At 42.3% G+C, this 20,196-nt stretch overlaps 2 protein-coding genes and 1 long non-coding RNA gene across 7 annotated transcripts; all 3 read right to left on the bottom strand.

Moving 5' to 3' along the window:
* Positions 1-78: 78 nt before the first annotated feature.
* Positions 79-1,735, bottom strand: LOC106587280 (ATPase family AAA domain-containing protein 5-like). Of its 2 annotated transcripts, none has more exons than XM_014175520.2 (3): positions 814-1,735; positions 451-618; positions 79-328 (listed from the first exon to the last, which is right to left on the bottom strand). In XM_014175520.2, the coding sequence occupies exons 1-3, from the start codon at positions 900-902 to the stop codon at positions 193-195; spliced, it is 393 nt and encodes a 130-aa protein (XP_014030995.1). In that variant the 5' UTR covers positions 903-1,735; the 3' UTR covers positions 79-192. The 2 variants fall into 2 exon arrangements, with proteins under 2 accessions (XP_014030995.1, XP_014031003.1); XM_014175528.2 differs by having other exon boundaries at positions 451-615.
* A 16-nt stretch (positions 1,736-1,751) lies between these two features.
* Positions 1,752-6,429, bottom strand: LOC106587294 (uncharacterized). Of its 3 annotated transcripts, XR_001324403.2 has the most exons (12): positions 5,215-6,429; positions 5,014-5,091; positions 4,741-4,907; positions 4,499-4,557; positions 4,154-4,293; positions 3,485-3,632; positions 3,135-3,332; positions 2,700-2,842; positions 2,503-2,594; positions 2,347-2,412; positions 2,042-2,240; positions 1,752-1,888 (listed from the first exon to the last, which is right to left on the bottom strand). It is a non-coding gene; the product is annotated as an uncharacterized lncRNA (long non-coding RNA). The 3 variants fall into 3 exon arrangements; XR_001324401.2 differs by having other exon boundaries at positions 5,014-6,429; XR_001324402.2 differs by having other exon boundaries at positions 4,741-5,091.
* A 238-nt stretch (positions 6,430-6,667) lies between these two features.
* On the bottom strand, positions 6,668-20,141 carry LOC106587302 (polycomb protein suz12-B). Of its 2 annotated transcripts, XM_014175573.2 has the most exons (17): positions 19,877-20,141; positions 19,261-19,405; positions 18,875-18,921; positions 15,211-15,275; positions 14,713-14,781; positions 14,375-14,424; positions 14,135-14,220; positions 13,774-14,008; positions 13,229-13,334; positions 12,871-12,976; positions 12,396-12,573; positions 11,816-11,904; positions 11,429-11,572; positions 9,961-10,118; positions 9,404-9,602; positions 8,956-9,056; positions 6,668-8,627 (listed from the first exon to the last, which is right to left on the bottom strand). In XM_014175573.2, exons 2-17 carry the CDS (start codon positions 19,388-19,390, stop codon positions 8,300-8,302), a joined length of 2,091 nt encoding a protein of 696 aa, XP_014031048.1. In that variant the 5' UTR covers positions 19,391-19,405; positions 19,877-20,141; the 3' UTR covers positions 6,668-8,299. The 2 variants fall into 2 exon arrangements, with proteins under 2 accessions (XP_014031048.1, XP_014031039.1); XM_014175564.1 differs by lacking the exon at positions 19,877-20,141 and having other exon boundaries at positions 8,977-9,056; positions 19,261-19,420.
* Positions 20,142-20,196: the final 55 nt, after the last annotated feature.

Below are 20,196 nucleotides of genomic sequence, written 5' to 3'. Positions count from 1 at the left end.
ACCAGATTGTAACAAATGCATGTTATTTGTATGCATAAATGCATATTTCAGTTATACATTTTGAATGCATACATTAGAAACTTCTCACTCAATGTAATAAGCATGAATGAATGTACAGCAAACTTTATCATGAACACCCATATGGGCTACATTCACTAAATCACAAGCCATTAACATAGGGAGATGATAGCATTAACCTCCCTGTAATGCAGTGTAGAGCCAGAACTGTTGCAGATCTTGCTGACTTAAATGGTCATGGGAAATCATCTGCAAGGAGTCTGTGGCCTTAGGGAGGCCCAGGTGAATACTGCTGAGGTAATGCAGAAACCTAGGAGAAAGAGCATTCATACAACAAATCGGTCTTTAAGTCATCTGAGCAATCTCTTAAATTATAACTGTTTTCTCTTAGTAGAAATGAATAAGGTGCTCTCATGCAGTGTATTGACTCACCTGCCTTGGCCCTGCTCCTGAGTTCTCTCTGATTGGCACATGCTGCGGAGGACAGGCAGGTAGTCCACGGCAACAGCTTGCTTGTTTCCCAAGGTGCAGAAGGCTCGGCTTGAGAGGACGGTTCTGATGACGTCATATCTCCTGTCGACCATGCTGGAAGACGAACTGCTGTTCAGATACCACCAGAAGGTTTTGTTTGCAATAATGCTCATTTCTGACTAACCGTTTGAACCAAATTCTAACAGCATTACAAACGTGAGTGCTAACTTCACATAAGCATGTATGGTAATTTAGAGGACTGAGCCACCAATGCATTTCTTACAGTGAAAAAAAATAACAGAACACTCAGGAAACTGCACTCACCTAGGATCACAGGAAGTGGTCTGACTGACGTTGAAACCCCGTCTGGGTGGGGCGACAGGGAGGGTGAGTTTCTCCATCACCCTCCCCATCCAGCCTCTGGGATCCAGCCCATCCCTGACACCCTGGCCAGCCACCTCTGGAAGCCCAGGCCCTCTACTGCAGCCTGGATCTCAAATGTCCTCTCACACCACCACCTACAGCCCCCATCCTCCTCTCTCATCTCATCTAGCAGTCCATCTTTAACCTCCGCCCCTGTCCAGAGAAAAGCCCCTGGTCTGCATGGGCCAGCCTTATGTGGAGACTCACTCGGTAGAGAGGTATCAAGAGGTCATGAGGTCCATAAAGTCCGTTATTGCATCTAAGCAGTGGCACACCAAGCCATCTGCCGCCTTCTCAGTTTGAAGTTTGTCATTAACAGTCTCAGTAATATTTGATACACTTGGATGAGCCCTCCTCAGAGACGGTGAGGCTCTGTAAGGCTTTACTAACATTCTGTGAGCTGATCTGGAATCAGATGTTGCCAGACATTTCTTTCTCCTCAGCCTGGACCCGGAGGACACCTTAACTGGACTGGTCTGATCCAGGATCAGTGGGATCTGAGGGTGGTGGATGTCAGGGGGTGTTGGCTCACTCTGAAGCCTAGGGCGAGTCACTTTCTTTGGGGTGAGGAGAGGACTGGGCTGGGTCCTGACTGGTAGGGGAAGGAGGAGCTCCAGGTTCGAGTAGAGCAAAGCTACACGCTACACCTCTCCTCCAGCTCTCAGTAAGGATCTCCATCAGCTTGATGATGTCTGGTTTAGCCCAGGACTGGCACTGAGGAATCAAAGAGAAAGGCAAGTCATACAGTCAGACAGTCATTCAATGTTATTACCCGAATAAAAGCAATGGATGTTCATCTAGTTCAAGTTCACAGGGCCTCTGAGGTGACGTGCCTTTAGACTGGTCTGCAGGTCATGGCTGGGGCCAGAGTTCAGGAGCCCCAGCATGCTCGGAGTGCAGCCCATGTCACAGGGAGGATGGCGGGGAGAAGTATTTTCACCCACTGCAATATCTTCCACTGCAGCAACATCCAGAGCTAGGGTTCACCAAAACAATCAAGTGATTCAAATGTAAGACTTGACAAACTCTTTTAGACAGGGACCAAGAAAGCTAAGGGGTCACAATACATGTGATATACTAACACACCTAGCCATTGAAGTTAGTCAGTTAATAGTTTGTCATCACTCACTTCCATACACACCAACTGCAGGGTCCTTCAGTGGCCTTGCCCTCTGAGATGCTTGTCCTCCTCCACTGCAGATCCAGAGCTGCAGTAGGGTACGTCTGATGTGTAGCTGGTTCAGGCTCACCAGAGAGGTGATGTCCCCAGCATCCATCCTGACGTTCTCAGCCAGGCACAGCAGCTGCAGATAACTGCAAACATTCACCTGGGAGGGTGCACGACACAGACAGAAACAAAATGGAGTAGCAGCTTCATATCATATCATGCACATTAGCTGAGGGGATGCAATGGTGCCAAGATGATTGACTTACTACTGAAGGGGTTTTTAAAAAGGATCGCTTCAAAGTCGCCGTCAAACTTTGCCTTGAAGGAGGGATCTGAAGACAGTTTTCGTGTTATGACTTCCACATAATTTTTCAATACAGATTGAATTCCTATTTTTCAGTATACAGTATATACACACACACCACTAGTGGTCAGTATCACTGGTCTCTTGGTTGTCGTCATGAAGGTCTTGATTGCTGTGAGGAATCCCACATCATCATCATCCCACATCAACCTGCCAGAGAGCAGGTGCAGCTTGGTCACTTCATTAAAATGTCTAGTCTGCAACCTGGAACTGCTATACAACCAAAATAAAACGACTGACTGCTGTGTGGTTTACCTCTTCAAATAGAATGAGTGATGTGGACATCCTTTTACTCCGGCTACCTTGTTGGTGGCTCTTCAATGTCTGGTGACAGTTGACTGACCAACATAGGGTTAATAATATCTGCCCTCTTCACAGTCACGGTCTTGAGACAAAAACTGTAGGAAATAATATCAACGATTAAACAAAAAGACTAACCGTAGCCACACCAGAGGAGGCTGGTGGGATGAGCTATAGGAGGACAGGCTCATTGTAATTGATGGAATAAATGGAACGGTATCAAGCACATCAAACATATGGAAACCACACGTTCGGCTCCGTTGCATTAATTCCATTCCAGCTGTTACAATGAGCCCGTACTCCTATGGCTCCTCCCACCAGCCTCCTAAGATCCACACATGCCTATGTGTGGTTAACTAAACTTGCAAGGTGTTTCCTGTGTTTCTTAACTGTTTGGTAGGTGCTCATCCTATTTTGTAGATAACAAAGGGCCGTTTAAGTTTGTGATCTCTGGTTTACTCTTCTTCTTGAAGAAGTTAGCCAGCATCATGGAGGCTGCACTGCCACCTCTCTTATGATGGGAGCTATGAGGGAGCTGAGGCCCCTTCCTAGAGGATGAGAAAACCTTTCTGGGAGAGGCCACTTTATCTGTGTGACGAGAGCATAAAATAGATTTAACCCACATTCTCCATTGGACAAACAATATACAAAATAGTTCCCGTCACTTTAAATAAGTGATTTTCAGTAGATGGTTATGTTTAGACTGCATAAAGTACTTTTCGGTAGCGGGGTGTGCTTACCAGCTACTGTGTCAGATTTAGTTGAGGTGTTGTTGTAGCTACTGAGATGAGATGGTTTGATCTCCACCAGGTGAGATTGGGTGGCCTCTTTCAGTTGAGTCAGGACGTGGCGACCGCTGCGCTGCGAGGAGGCGTTCACTTCGAACACCTGGAGAGGCCAAGGAAATGAGCAGTCAAGACAGCCATCTTACATATATTAACACTGACTAGTCATACTGCACCCGAAGGTTAGAAGATGATTGCATACACCCGTATGAAAGCTAACCTATTTTGGTGAATCATATGACTGAATGAACATGAGCCAGCCTCTCCTGGTTCTCTGCTTTACCCATCTTATCCAATTACCCACAAACTGTCATTTAAAAGTTAAAAATAGAGGAATGTCTTTGTTCCATATTCTAACACCAATCAGCAGGTCATATTTGGGCTCCCGAGTGGCGCAGCGGTCTAAGGCACTGTATCTCAGTGTTAGACATGTCACTACAGACACCCTGGTTCAAATCCAGCTGTATCACAACCGCCTGTGATTGGGAATCCCATAGGGCGGTGCACAATTGGCCGGTGTAGGCCGTCATTGTAAATAACAATTTGTTCTTAACTGACTTGCCTAGTTAAATAAAGGTTACACGTGAACGGGACTGCACATCTTCTAAGTAGTCTCACACTGACCTTGAAGCCCAGCTCCTGAGCGCAGGCGTATACTAAGGCAGTCTTGCCCATCCCTGGAGGTCCTGTGATCAGCATGGTGCTACACAGATCTTCCTCCTCCACTCTAGCCTTTCCCCGGAAATCGCCACAGTTCCACGAGTCTGCACAGCCAAACCGGAGGTCAACACTACAATCAATGTTATTCATGGGAGATTCATCGTCAGTGATGTTTTTTTGATTTTTATAATACAGTAGGTGGTTTTATTTTACACATTTTCCCCCATCAATTCATAACATCTAAAAGTTGTTATTTTTACCATTGCTGTTGGCATTTTCCTCTAGTTTCCTTTTTCACTCTTTTCTTACCTCACTGGAGTGCTGAGGGCGGTACTTCTCTGTCCACAGCAAATCCTCAATGTTGTGAACTTCACAACAGAAAAATAAAGGTACATATCTTAAAGACCAATGGCAGATCCCAATCAATGACAGAGCTAAAACACCTCTGTATTCTAGTGGTCTGGGGCATACATAGTTAGGACATACAAAATTGGACAAAGAAAAGTAAATACATTGTAGTTTCAACAACAATCTGTATTAGGAATCATCACCTCTCCTAAGACATCGCTGTGGTTGGGCAGGATAGAACTTCTGAGGAGATTCTGGTTGGTTTGGTGGGTTAGGGGTCAGTTCATGACCTATCCCCAGACCTTGACTGTCCCGCTGTTGCTGCCTGAGTCTTTGTGTTCGGCTCAGCCTGCTTCTTCTAGGCTGACCCCTGGAAGAGGGGATAAGAGACCCCTGACTTAGTGTTCTAAAGAGGGACTATACCCAGTAAAGCGGGTCTCCTCTAACCCCGGGCTAGACATTTGGTGCTTGCGTACTGTTTTAGGGTCCTCCCTCTCATTCTGACGTTTCCTCTTCTCCTACAGAGCAAGGAGATGTAGCGCCTATCTCTGTCTCTGAAAGAAAAGGCGACCAATAAGACTGAATCTGATACTAGAATATGGCACCACAGACTGTATACATGACAATAAAAACATGACACAGATAGAATAGAGTTAACTATAGTCTCTCAATCTTACCTGGACTTTCCAACTCCAGAATTTTACCTTTGTATTTCTTCAGCAGCATAGTGAAGACTGGGAACAGTGGGTTAGACACTTTGACCTCTTCAAGAGACCCCTTGCGGACAGACCCTGACAACTTATCTCTCCAGCCAGAGGTAATTGACCCCTTCCTCTCAGTCTGGTTGTGTTTAAGTGTTGAGCTGGACCACCAATTCAAAATCCGTCTCTGTGAGTGTTGGGGACTACGGGCCTTATTAGTGTCCCGTTTCCTGGTGAAAATGGATGCCACTTTCTCATCCGAGACCCTGGTTGTCCCAGAGGCAGACTGCACTGCTGCTCGAATTGTGAGGGTACTTACTATTTCATTCTGGCCAGACGTGATTCCAACTCCTGCTCTATGACATTGGCCAGTGACTTGAGCCAGGTCCACAGACCCCATCACTGCCCTGCTCCTGAATGCTGTGTCAGCACTGGAGCAGCTTGACTCTGAAATCACTATAACATTATTAGGAGGTTTCTGAGCAGGGGCTATCCTTGATGAGGCTTGTTCTTGCTTTGGGGTATCTGTTCTGCTTGAGTCTGTGCAGCCTACTGGTTGACCATGACACAGAGAGGCACCTCATCATAAGACCCCCCCCCAATATGACAAGGCACCATCTTAGGTTTCTTTCACCTGCTCAGAAATTAGGCTCTTCCTCCCAAGAGGTTGTGGGGTTATACTGAAGTACTTTATGTCAATGGATTTTGGGCACCCAGTCTTCTTCTCCATGGCCAAGTAGGGGCGATAACCACATCTTTCTTACCTAGTTAACTAAAGGTTAAATAAAAATAATAATACAAATATTTCTGTATCAAATTCCTTTCTGAAGACGTCACCATTATGGTCATCACATCAATAGGGCATTCATATCATTCAATATAATGGGAATACAAAATTAAAGTTACTTTCACTTCTGTCTTCGTAGTGCCAGATTGTAGCAGGTACTGCAATATAGTTACCTATAAAGTAGTACTTTCACAACCGTTGACACATTGTAACAATGTAGACTTAGCTAGTTAGCAAACTTTACTTTCTGATATGATCTTCTGAACAAGTCAATGATAGCCTACCCAGAAAGTTACTTTAAACACGCAAAACACGTTTACGTTCAAGCTAATTTCATAATTTAGCTTTTCCCTAAACAAAACTCAGCACACGCAGCCAACTGTTTAGATGTTGTGTAACTTACCGCTTCCGTATGTTCAAATAGACGCGCCAAACCCAGATCAACCAATCAGACAGTAATTTGAGTACCACGTTACGAATATTTGGTCCCACCCCTATGCACTGTAGTTGCACAAATTCTATAAAAAGGTGTTTATGCTAATTACAAAATCTTTGGTAGTAGGCTAACCTACATTTTCTGAACATATTCAAATATTCAATATTTTTCATGAATGTTGATATCAGTTGAATAAAGAAAACTGACAAGGTCAAATGTATTTTATTTTAAATATAAAATCCCCATTTCCAAAGTTTATAACATAGTTCACGACTTCCAACGGTGGTTTGACAATATGGTGAATTGATTGTTTTCTACCCTTATATCCAGCCGATCAAAAACGTGCATAAAGGTACAAGGAAGTAAAAGACTGGTCCATGGAGTTGAGGGAAAAGGTGTTCAATGAAGCACCAAAACTACTGCTTTTGTTCAATTTGTGCACTCACACAACACAAAAACACAGCTAAGGCTTATACACCGCTTGTCATTTAAAGTTTTGAAATGATGCAGCAAAAAAAATGTACACAGAACTGAGAAACTTACTGAAAATCACCCCCCTTTGGCATTTAAACAGAGCCTAATAGTAGGATAGACATGTATCAACTAGGACCCATTTCCAATGAACAAACAGCATATTGCCTTTGAAGAAAAATCCTACATGTCCATAATCAGTGATAATCAAGTTCACAATGGGATATAGCTAGATATTGACATTATTACAATGTATACAAAGTGTCTGTAAGGAGTGTTGTCCAACACTTCCCATCTCACCCGTTTATGAACATAAATGGACATCAAAAACAGCTTGAGTTCCCAATATCCCTCAAGCCTAGTTAACCATAATACAGGTTCCAGCATGTCATAAAACGTCCATAGGTTGTAGTTCTGTTATCTGGGGTGTATTCATTAGTGCACATAGTAGCAAACCGTGGCAAAACATTTCACAACAGAAAACTTTTTTGCAACAAAAACAAGATTTTCCTATTGGACAAATGCAGGTAGGTCCCTCCCCGTTTTGTCCTGTTTGCTTCCGCTGGGTTCCTAGTGAACACACTCCTGTAGAAGAGCTAAGCAGTCTACATAAAAGGATGAGTGTGCTGGCAGTTTGTGGTTCATCTTGGCTTAATATCCTCAAGCTATGGATGCAGAGAGTAGCATCCGGTCGTGTGGAAAATATCAGAGTCCACTGATCCTCCATTACTCAAGATAGTATCAACAGAAACATGAGAAACAACATACATCAAAACAAATAAAATCCTGATAAGGTTTCAGGGGATTCAAGACAGACGGGGTGAATCTGACAATTGATGCAGTTGCGCAGAATAAAATAAAAATGGTAATTCAACTCAAGTTTAAAACAATTCACTAATACAAATTATTACCAAGTGCTAAAACAATAGTCAACTAAAAGGACCATTAGAGCCAAACAGACAGGGTTATGGGGTACAGATCATCAGGAGTGACAATGTTACCAATATGCATGACTTACTGTATATCCACTCAATACAGTTTCTGATTACAATGTGATAACAAAGGCAGTCAAACCATGATTACAATACCTTTCAAGTGATTCCCCCAGTTTCTTCACACCCCCGAAACCACCAAGAATCACTAACCTGGCTACGGTGCATAATGACTTGGTAAAACCTCACATTATAGTGAGTCTTCATATGCCTGTGTTGTGTTGTGTGTGTAGCTATATTTGTATGTCTTGAGTCAATTCAAGACAATCCGCCATTGACGTCTTCGTCCCACCTAGCTAAGCACCAAGGGTGACAGTTATAAAAATGAAAATGAATGGGTCGGATCGACTGCTGCCACCAAATGCCATCAGTTCATCAGTCAGTCACAGAGCTTTTTGTCCTCTTGCCGTGCTTGGTCCCACCACCCCCGCCAGAGCTGCAGGCGATTGCGGTGCCATTGCAGGCGCCCTCCATGAGGGCCCGGTCAGCCTGGTCGTCCGCCCCGGCGTCGGGCAGCTCCTCCTGGATGTGGCGGAGGCGGGACATGGCGCGGTCGATGGTGGCCACGGAGACCAGGTTGAAGTCGTGCATGCTGACCAGGTGCAGCAGAAAGTTGCGGCAGAGGTTGCGGCGGGCGATGTAGGCGCCGCACTTCTCCACGAACTGCATGCTGGCCTGGTTCATCTGGTTGTCGGCTATGAAGCTAGATACGGACAGGAAACAGAACACAACGGGAGGAAATGAGGTTAGAATACTGATTTACTAGAGAGAATGAGTCAGATTAAGGACAACTTTTTAAATACATTATCCTACTTTATTTGTATCACATGTTAGATGTAAACTCTCAAAGTGTCATGGCTTTATGTGGATTTCTAAATTACAGTAACATAAGGATGACTGTTTTTATCCTTACTTAGACATCATCTATAGCACATGTTAAGAGGTAAGCTCTTCAAGGTGATGTGGCTGTATGTGTATTTCTAAGATATCTACTATAGTGCCGTAAGAGGCTAGTGATTAGAGATACATACCCACAGCTTTTAGGTACATACCCATGCTTCATGACGTGCAGGTTCCACAGCTTCATCACCTCCTTCTCGCCCTCGTTGACGTCTGTGAACTCCTCCAGTTGCTGTGGGTGGAAAACTCATGAATTAGTCAACGCGAAGACCAAAATCTACCAACACAACCAGAAGGTACATTTTAGTATAAGGGAAGCAAAGCCCAGCTGTAGTTCAAGCCGACACTCATTTCTGTTGGATTCATATAGGGTGTAATCCTATCTTGAGATGCTCGAATTTCATACATTGACATCAATGGGATACTCTTTTGACATGTATCTATCTCAAGTTAAGATATGGGCCATTCTGTATAAACATCAGGCAGTCATTGTTATGTTTTTTTTTTAAATATTCTCTTGTGTTCTACTCCATTGTACATAATCTCGGTCTGAGTAACAGTGTGAGCAGAGGGACTGACCGTGGCGGTCTTCTCTCTCAGCCACTCAGGGTCTCTCTCGTCCTCGCTGTCCACGTCCATCTCCTGGGGTCTGAGGGGCATGCAGCTGTCACTGTGGAAGTACAGGCGGTTGTGTCCGCTCACGTAGGTCCTCTGCTGCTCCAGCTCCCCATCCTCAGACTCCAGGAACTCTGACAGGCTGGGCTTCGTCCGCTTGGGCCTACAAGACAGGAGCAATGCATTAGGGGTCAGAGGCTGTTGTTAGGTACACACACGCAGGCAAGCTAGTGGACAAATAGTACACGTGTACACATTTTCAGCTAGCCCTACGGCTGTGATGGTACCATCCAAGTGAGGATATATGAAATACGTTAGCCAATCAAAACAGCAGTTTTACTTTTTAAGCATACAGCAAATACAAAACTAAAATCCTTTCACATGATTACCCAGGAGGCTGACCATAGCCAAGTTCATCTTTTTATTTCAGTGCTTTGACTCTGACATGCAATCCTTGCTACGGGTTGACTGAGGGTGAGAGCCAGTGAGATGAAAGTGGAGACAGGAGACGCCTTCTTTACCTGCACACCAGTACGTGTGTCACAGCAGTCCTCTTGACGGGGCCGTTGCGGCTGAAAGCGAAGCCGGGCTGGCTGTGGATGTCCTGGGGGTTGCCCACGTAGGAGCCGTCGTAGCACTCATTGATGGACACGTCTATCCGAGCACCTTTAGGGTGAGGCTGGAGACACAGAGGGACATCAATTCAATTAAATATTTATCAAACTCAAATAATCAACATATAGCATGCCAGGTACTTGGTAGTAGATGGCTTTAAAATCTTTGTTCTTAACTGTTTATTTTTATTTTTTTACCTGTATAGGGTTAATCAAAAGACCAAATTAGCATAGGTTAATAGTATTTGTATTTATTATGGATCCCCATTAGCTGCTGGGGTCCAGCAAAATTAAGGCAGTTATACTATTGTAAAAACATTACAACACATTTATTACAGAATTGCTCTATGTAGTACTGTGCACCTCCCATAGTCTGTTCTGGTCTTGGGGACCGTGAAGAGACCTCTTGTGGCATGTCTTGTGGGGTATGCATGGGTGTCTGAGCTGTGTGCCAGTAGTTAAGACCGACAGCTCGGTGTGTTCAACATGTCAATACCTCTCATAAATACAAGTAGTGATGAAGTCAATCTCTCCTCCACTTTGAGCCAGGAGAGATTGACATGCATATTATTACGATTTGCTCTCTGTGTACATCCAAGGACCAGCTGTGCTGCCCTGTTCTGAGCCAAATGCAATTTTCCCTCTTTGTGATAATGCTGTTAAGAAGGTAGAGCAGCGCTTTATCATGGACAGACTTCTCCCCATTTTAGCTACTGTTGTATCAATATGTTTTGACCATGACAATCCAGGGTTACTCCAAGCAGTTTAGTCACCTCAATTATCCAGATTACAAGATTTAGTTGAGGTTTAGTGAATGATGTCCCAAATACAATGCTTTTAGTTTTTGAAATATTTAGGACTAGCTTAATCCTTGCCACCCATTCTGAATCTAACTGCAGCTCTTTGTTAAGTGTTATAGTCATTTCAGTTGCTGTAGTAGCTGACGTGTATAGTGTTGAGTTATCCGCATACATAGATACACTGGCTTTACTCAAAGATTGAAAAAGGTAAGGGGCTAGACAGCTGCCCTGGGGAATTCCTGATTCTACCTGGATTATGTTGGAGAGGCTTCCATTAAAGAACACCTCTGTGTTCTTTCTGTTAGACAGGTAACTCTTTATCCACAGTATAGCAGGAGGTGTAAAGCCATAACACGTTTTTCCAGCAGCCAACTATGATCGATAATGTCAAAAGCCACACTGAAGTCTAACAAAACAGCCCCCACAATTTTTTTTATCATCAAATTCACTCAGCTAATCATCAGTCATTTGTGTAAGTGCTGCACTTGTTGAATGTCCTTCCCTATAAGCGTGCTGAAATAGGAAAACGTTCAAACATAGGAATCCTGTATACACACAAAGCCCTAGTCTCTCACCACGTAATTGAAAATGAAGCGGCTGTGGGACTGTTTGAGGTGTTTCAGCAGGCTGTAAAGCTTCCTACAGTTCAGAGTGCACCAGGGACAGTGGAGGTCGTCTCTAGCCTCTGTCTGCTGCCGCGTGTTGTTGTTGTACAGGAACTGCCATGGGACAAAAAGATGGAAGTCCATTACTGGTTTATTAATAAGTGAACCATTCTGAGTGATGTTCAAACAAGATTTTGTTTTACATTTAAGTATATTACGCTACTCTTCCCCTGTACCTAGAGATGTATCATGATAATCATAACCAGGCGTGTGCTACACATTAGTGATGGATGAGGCGAGTTTCCCCCTTACTATGTAAAGCGCTGTGAAACATTTCATATTGGTGCACAAACAGACCTGGTAAAATATACGCAGTTTCTGCCTGGGTTCACACAGGATCTGTTCTTTTTTCATCTGGATGTCTGTGCTGACAGAGGCCTTCACAGCTACAACAGGGAGGGGAAGGACAGATGAAGGAGACAGATTATTACATAGCACAAACCATTTTTAGGGACACCGTGGTGCTAGTGATGCAGCTGCATGTCGGTCTGGTCAATTTTATTATACAGTTAAAGTCATAGTATATTTTTGGCTCTAGTATTGGTTAGATGGTGACCAAGGCTGTGTTTACACAGGCAGCCCAATTCAGATTTTTTCCCTTCACTAATTGGCCATTTGACCAATCACATCAGATCTTTTTTCGTCAGATATTTTTCAGAGCTGATCTGATTGGTCAAAACCCCAAAGAATGAAAAAACGATCAGAATTGGGCTGCTTGTGTAAACCCAGCCTTAGCTACACACATTTAGAGTCACGTCAAGGCAAGAGAACAGTATACTGAAATTGTTGTAAGTGTATCTAAATGGGAGGTTAAAATGTGTTGTTCCTTTTGGGTAAAAGCCAAGCAAGTTGCTATTGAGTGTGTTGTGTCTCTTACCCAGGGGGGCAGATTTGAGTGTGCTGGGCCTGCTCTCCATGGGGCTGGAGCCGTCAGAGTTGCGTGTGGCAAGGGGCTTGGCCACGGGGGCTGTGGACTTGTCGCTGGCGTCGCCTGTCCAGCGCAGAGTGAACTGCAGCGTGGGTCCCTGAGAGAACGTCTCGAACGGTGGCAGCCTCTGTGGGAGCAGAGCCGGAAACATTGTCTCAGTACCATCATACACACATTTCGATGTGGAGTGTCCTACTGATAGTTTAGTTGTCATCCCCAACCCTGGTGCTGGAGAGCTACTGATTGGGCAAGCTGTTGTTTCAGCTCAGCACAACACCTGGTTCAGCTCTGCACAGCAACACCTGATTCAATTAATCAACTGCTTGTCAAGACTGATTAGTGTAATTAAACCAGGCATTTTTAGTGCTGGTCTGAAACCAAAGCCTGCTAGGTTGGCACACACACATGCCTTTGGCACACTCACCTTCCCATCCAGAATGGTTTCCCATGTGGCTCGTTTCTTGCTGACGGGGCAGTCCTCCATCCCTTGCATGGACACTTCATATTCCCCATCCAGCAGCTGTAATCTCCTGCACGTGACAGAGGTCCCTTATTAACTAGACGCTCTGAGTAATGCATTTAACATTGAGTGTGAACAGTTATAGAATATATGTGGTTGTGGTTTCAATTCAGAAATAGGGCTCAGATATTATAGCACCTTAAAAAGCCACTGACAGGTGGCTAAATATCCTTGAGGTCAAAGTGCAGCAGCAACTTGGTAATGACAGTTGCCACCTGGGGATAAATGACTACCCTTTTGCCATATATGGTATGCTGTTTACCTGTTCTTGTCAAAGACGGTCATCTGTGCAACAAAGGTCTCTGTGGTCTCTCCGTCTTCTCTGTGGGCGGAGCTTCTCTTCTTTCTGCTGGGCACCTCTGTTACATCTAAACATGCAAAGACACCAAACAAACAAAAATTAGACATTTGCCTCATGAATATAATGCCACGTCATCAAAACAAAATGGTTGCCATATTATATATACAGTACCAGTTAAAAGTTTGGACACCTACTCATTCAAGGGTTTTTCATCATTTTTACTAATTTCTACATTGTAGAATAATAGTGAAGACATCAAAACTATGAAATAACACATGTAATCATATAGTAACCAGAAAAGTGTTAAACAAATCAAGATATATTTTATATTCTTAAAAGTAGCCACCCGTTGCCTTGATGACAGCTTTGCACACTCTTGGCATTCTCTCAACTACCTTCATGAGGTAGTCTCCCTACAACTAATCTGTTCTCTCTCCAAACAAACACAGACATTCAATTTTAGTGAGTCATCCAACATCCCTGAGGGTGTTTTTGCAACTACTTGCCTATGTTCTCGTTGGCCTCGCCGTTCACAAGGCCGTTCATGTCCCTCCTCCCGGTGCGTAAGACCCTGAACAGGAGCGAGTAGGACTTGACCATGTGGCTGTTGCTGGGCTCAAACTCGTTACTGGACACCAGCAGGGAGGGCAGGGAACCGGGCTTGGTTTGTTTGCTGCAGTCAGGATTTAAAGGCACTTGCTTTTTACCTGTAGGCACTTGCTTCACCGGGCAGCTGACATCCTATGGAAAACGATGTTAAAAGGACAAAAGTTAGGATTTTAGCTAGGAGGTGAGTTAGGAGTTTGGTTCATAAACAATTTCACTTGATTGAGACAATGTGAGAGAGAAACAAAGCCTTGTTTTTACCTTTCGTTTTTTATGGCAGACTTTGACAAGTAGCACCTCTAGAGAAACCGAGCTTTGTTCGTTTTCTGAATTCTGAGATGGCTTTTCTGTGAGAGGGAGAAAGTGAGAAAAAAAAGTGTCTTATGTTTCATCCTTTGTCTTTCGTTTTTGTACAAATATCACCCTAACACATTGGTATAAGGCATACAAATACATTGCATTTGAACATGGTGCAAAACAGGAGAGTATTGATGGGCATACCATCCTTATGGAAGAATCCAGTGAAGGTAAGCTGCAGGTGCGAGGACAAGCTAGAAGAAACAGCAGTAATACAGTCAGAAAAGATGCAGAGCTGTGGTAACACTCCCAGGCACAAGTCACATAAGGCTCCCCACCCTTCCCACTGTTTCTCTCCTACTAGCCAGTCTCCACCTCTGATTACTTTACTGTCTAAATAAAGTGAAAACACCTCAAATAAAAGACATTTAAAAGAAAAAGTATTGAGTCATATAGTTATAGTTTATAACTTATTATAAGCATGTACGAACCATTAAAACTTATAATACGTCTTATAATATGTTACGTCTCCTAACTCTTACCTGTGAGATTCCTGCTCTCCCTTCATCTTCTCAACTCTGAGCAGCATGTCATCCACCTTGAACGTTTTCCTGAGCACACAAGTTCAAGCACAGCACAACTTAAGACCTTAGAAGTGGCTTTAACTTTGATGAGATAAAAAAAAAAAAAATGTACAGTAGGACCTCAAAGATATGAACACGTCGGGAATGGAGGTCCATAAAATGGCCGTCCGTAACTTTGAAATCATCTTGATAACCGCGTCTACCTTTATAGAAAATATAGATAGCGTATTTACACGTGTAAGCAAGGTTTACGCTTGTGTGTAGCCTACATAAGTTGGTTTTTGCATTTAATACATGCCCCGGTTTGATATTAACCGTTTGGTTACCGTCCAGTCTGTTAGTTTGAGGTTCTTATCTTTGAGGTTCTACTTTATACCATCTCTGATTAATGTCTTAATGTCTACCACATAAAAATAATCTGATCCCTTTCAGATCAATCAGAGAACAATATGTTACCTTTTGGCATTTGTTCGAGTGTTTCTGTGGGTCATGAAGGTAAGAGTCCTGTGCAAGAATATAGGCTAAAATGGAAGCATTTGGAGGTAAATCATTAATATACCAGACATTGTGAAAATGAGAAAGAAAAGAAAATTACATGTATATATCTATTGTTATATATACACAGTGCCTTCAGAAAGTATTCACACCCCTTGACTTTTTCCACATTTTGTTGTGTTACAAAATGGGTTTGAAATGGATTTAATTTTTTGTCAACGATCTAAACAAAATACTATAATGTCAGAGTGGAAGAAAAATTCATAAAAAATTATCACATTTATGGAAAATAAAACACTAATATATTTGGAATAGATAAGTATTCAACCCCTTGAGTCAATACAAGTTACAATCACAGCAATTACAACTATGAGTCTCTCTGGGTAAGTATATTAGATTTGTTTTATTCAATTCAGTCTGGTATGAGAACGGTAGCCCCTATCTGCAAAAGCTGGGTGTCTGCGGAAAGCCGAGTATCTTGGCTATTGACCTGTGCCTTAAAATCGTTGGTATTGCTTATTACCATATATGGGCATACGAATGTATAAGGGCAGGCCAAGCCAATGACCTCATTTCAAGATGGCTGCTACCTCCATTCCAGTTAGCGTTGTGAAGCATAAACATAATAAACACGGAATACGTCTATACACACCTGGAAGCCGTTTTTTTTTTATTTAACCTTTATTTAACTAGACAAGTCAGATAAGAACAAATTCTTATTTACAATGACGGCCTAGGAACAGTGGGTTAACTGCCTTGTTCAGGAGCAGAACGACAGATTTTTACCTTGTCAGCTTGGGGATTCAATCTAGCAACCTTTTGGTTACTGGCCCAACGCTCTAACCACTAGGCTACCTGCCGCCCCTGTGACCTACCATTATTGATCACTAGCCCCGAGAGTCAAAATGTTTCATTTTGTTATGGTCTGTTTCATATTAGTTCACTGTTTGCTGTTCTAAGTTTCATCCTTGTAACTTTGGAAAGGCCACTAAACTCTCATGGCCATTGCTTATTTGTGGTTCTCACCTCTGCCTTTGTCTCCAAAGTGTTACTGATTTATAAATATATCTCTTTATTTTATTTACCACAGAGTGGAAGATACAGATGATTTAGATGATGACGTTTGGGAGCCACCCCTCCCCAGCAAGCACCCTCCCACTGCTATGTCAATCACCCCGTCTGATGGGTCTACATCCACTTTTCATAGACCTCTTGAAAAAGAAAATAGGGGCTTGTGGCAGTATTCGTCCTAACAGAATCGATTTCCCCAAGACCAAGGTAAACGACATGACAAAGACAGCGGAGAGGGGGACCATACGTTGGATCAGAAATAACAAGCTGCTTTTTGTGAAATGGAAGGACACTAGGGAAGTAACCATGTTCACCACACAGCATAAGGCATTCAATAACAACCATGTCTCAAGGAGGGTGAAAAAGGAAGAATGTTCCCATTCCTGTTTCTGTGAAGGATTACAGTGCCAGCATGAGGGGTGTCGACCTATCTGATGCTCTGATAGGCTAGTACCAGGCTAATACCAGGCTCCTACCAGGTCCTCCACAAGACCAGGAAGTGGTATAAAACTTTTTTTTATTGCTACAGTAAATGCTTTCATTCTCCACAAGCAGATGTCTAAAGCAAAAAAGGTCAAACCCCTCTCTCCCAGTTGGCCTTCAGAGAGCAGCTGGTGTAGGAAATGGCTGAATTGGGGGCCCAAAGCAACCTCACAACCGTCACAAGACCCCCCACTCAAGGTGAGCGCCACTATCCAACACACATGCCAAAAGACAAAAGGAAGAACTGCAAGTATTGCACAAAACACCTTGGGAGGAAAAAGGGTGAAATGCCAGATCTTCTGTCTGAAATGCCAGTTCGCTTTTTGTTTCCTGGCAGAGAGGGACTGCTTCAAAGACTATCACGACATGCACAAGCTATGCTGAAAGTGAAATCTAAATCATCTAGACCTGGGATGTAAAACGAAAACTAATGTAATTTGTAAATAGTTCAGCTTGTTTCTATTTTTGCACCGTTTTTAGTGAAGGACACGTGTGTAACCAACTTTGTGTGTAACCAACTTTATGTGTGATAAGACATTTTTATGTATTTTTGAATGTATATCTGTTGCTTTTATATTGTTTTTGTAAACAGTTCACTTGTATGTGGGTCCAATACATTGGACATGCCTAGGCTAAACGTTCAGGCACTTGGGAGGTCGAAAAAAACACTTGGATATCCCCTGTATGTCCCCCAACACCACCACAATGTTTGAGAGAGGTTGGTGTTGTAGAAATTTCGTTTTTAGAGTGAAAAATAACTTTTAGGCACACCCAGTGTGCAAAAACAGTGCAATTACCACATTCTGACAATTTGGAGAGGTTGAAAGGACACTTGAATGTACCCTGGATACCACATAACACCACCACAATGTTTGAGTGAGGTTGATATGGTATAAATTGTTTTTATATTGAACGAATAGCATTAAGGGATTGCAAATATGTAATAGCACTGGAATTATCTAATTTACAGACATTTGCCACTTTGAAGAAGTTTAGGGAAATGTTCTGTGACCACACTTGGAAATGTCCTGTGACCACACCTAACACCACTTACTAAAACATCTGCCCATTTCAAGTTGTTAGGTCTATAAATCTCATTTTTTTCTGATACTGTTCCAGCTCTGGGCCTCAATAATTCACTTATAGCTTGTCAATGAAAGATTACTTTCAAAATAATTTAATTTTTATTTTGTGTGTGCTTGATCTTGTGTATTCTAACTATGTAACTCCTATCTATCTTCTGATCATTTCCTCAATCTCCCAGATGTCTTCCAAATATAGCATGTTTTGGCATGTCAGAATCATGTAATTACACATGAATAGCAGTTCCTTTTGTCTATTTAGGTGGAAATAAAAGTTTTGCCATTACATCTAAGAGGTTAAACTCTGGAACTGTTTTAAAGTCCCCATTGGCCTCATGGTGAAATCCCTGAGCGGTTTCCTTACTCTCCGGAGTTGGAAAGGATGTCTGTATCTTTGTAGTGACTGAATGTATTGATACACCATCCAAAGTGTAATTATTAACTTCACTATGCCCAAAGGGATATTCAATGTCAGATTTTTTATTCGTTTTTCATTCATCTACCAATAGGTGCCGTTCGTTGCGAGGCATTGAAAAACCTTCCTGGTCTTTGTGGTTGAATATGTGCTTGAAATCCATTACTCGACCGAGGGACGTTACAGAAAATTGTATGTGTGGGGTAGTCATTCAAAAATCACATTATACACCACTATTGCACACAGAGTTATTCCATGCAATTTATTATCTGACCTGTTAAGCAAAGTTTTACTCCTGAAGTTTTTTTAGGCTTGCCACAACAATGGGGTTAAATACTTATTGACTCAAGAGATTTCAGCTTTTTGTTTGAATTTTTTTGTTAACATTTCTAAAAACATAATTCCACTTTGACATTATGGGTTATTTTATGTAGACCAGTGACACACAATCGAAATGTAATCCAATTCAGGCTGTAACACAATAAAATATGGAAAAAGTCAAGGGGTTTGAATACTTTCTGAAGGACCTGTACATTTTGTATATATGTATATTATGGATGTAATATTTGCTTACTGCAATCAGGTTCCTTGTGCGGAGAAATCTGTAGATTTGAGTTGGTTCTGCAAATACATCATAACAATTATCATAGCCTGCTCAACAATTTGTTTTGATTTTAGTAAGAATGTAATAGAATTGTGGTATGAATGTATTTACAGAGCTGTAACGTATTACAGAGCTGCACAGATATATAGCCTATGCATGTTATGGTTCCAGGCCCACTTTGTAATCATATTTAGTCAGAGATAGGCCTCATATTAGTCAGTGTCATTGATATTAGTTGTGAGAAAAGTAGACAACAGTAACAAAATCCAAATTATACTCAATTGGTCATTTTCAAAGATTTCCACCTGGCTTAAAATCGTTACTTCCTGTTATAAGTAAAAAGTCATGAAACTCACTTTCAAAGGCCTGTAGAAACAACTCATGGTCGGCTTGAATCTGCTCCATCTTCGGCTTCTTCACCGTGGTCATTACAGTTGTCGAGGCCGGATAGACGGCGCCGTTCGCTTTACAACTGGTCCCACTCATGACTTCACCTGAATGCTGTAGATGGTGCATCCATGCAGATGAAACAAACATTATTATGGTCCTTTTCAAAACAAAGGAAGCATAATCATATCGGCTAACGTTAGTTGGGTTAGCAAGCTAGCTAACCTACTTCAGTATTGGCTTTGTATAACATTATATTTTTCCACTTCAACATCCTATAAGAATATGAAAGATCATAGCTAACTACACATATAATTTTTTTTGTAAGAAATATAGAGATAAACATATATTAGCAAGCTACCGTAATTTGTCTCAAATTCCAGCATCTGGATTTTTGTTAGCTAGTTAGCCAGCAAGGCTAACTAGCTAGCATAAACAAATGGTCAAAATAGCTAGCTAGTAAACGTGTGGGAGTGATATTCGAAACGGGTCTAACACAAAATTATTCTTTGCTATCTGACTGTACAACATTGAAGCTAACCTTGCTAGCATTAGCTAAGATTAGCTAGCCAGCTAGAGACTCACCAACACAGGCAACCCATGAAATTAGCAAGGAAGCAAGCTGCTGCTAGCTAAACTAGCATAGTGGGTTAACGAGAAGAAATCCCAAATGTTGCGGTCCAGTATTCCTTCCAACGATTCACACAAAGTCGACTAGTAAAGTACATCCATCATATGTACATAAAAAATAATAGATTATGTTATTGATTATATGAAAACCATTAAAACTTCAGATGAGCTACACGTTATTCTAAAATCGTGTGGTCTTTACTGGACATCTAGAAATACCTCTCATCCAATAGAAATTCGAATATGTAATTTGAGACTTGTGATTGGGCAGACAC

This window comes from Salmo salar, chromosome ssa02 (genome assembly GCF_905237065.1).
Source record: "Salmo salar chromosome ssa02, Ssal_v3.1, whole genome shotgun sequence".
Classification (NCBI taxonomy): domain Eukaryota; kingdom Metazoa; phylum Chordata; class Actinopteri; order Salmoniformes; family Salmonidae; genus Salmo; species Salmo salar.
Note: the sequence above shows the minus strand (reverse complement) of the source record. Positions and strands in the feature narration are given on the sequence as shown.

Excerpts from the sequence above, each read along its gene's own strand:
- LOC106587280 (XM_014175520.2), bottom strand. The coding sequence starts at position 902 with ATGGGGAGGGTGATGGAGAAACTCACCCTCCCTGTCGCCCCACCCAGA. Across the intron at positions 619-813 it reads ACCACTTCCTGTGATCCTAG|CAGTTCGTCTTCCAGCATGG; the intron begins GTGAGTGCAGTT and ends GTATCTGAACAG. Across the intron at positions 329-450 it reads CAGGAGCAGGGCCAAGGCAG|GTTTCTGCATTACCTCAGCA; the intron begins GTGAGTCAATAC and ends TCTTTCTCCTAG.
- LOC106587302 (XM_014175564.1), bottom strand. The coding sequence starts at position 19,420 with ATGCACCATCTACAGCATTCAGGTGAAGTCATGAGTGGGACCAGTTGT. Across the intron at positions 18,922-19,260 it reads GTTTCTACAGGCCTTTGAAA|AACCAACTCAAATCTACAGA; the intron begins GTGAGTTTCATG and ends ATGTATTTGCAG. Across the intron at positions 14,782-15,210 it reads ACTCGAACAAATGCCAAAAG|GAAAACGTTCAAGGTGGATG; the intron begins GTAACATATTGT and ends TTGTGTGCTCAG.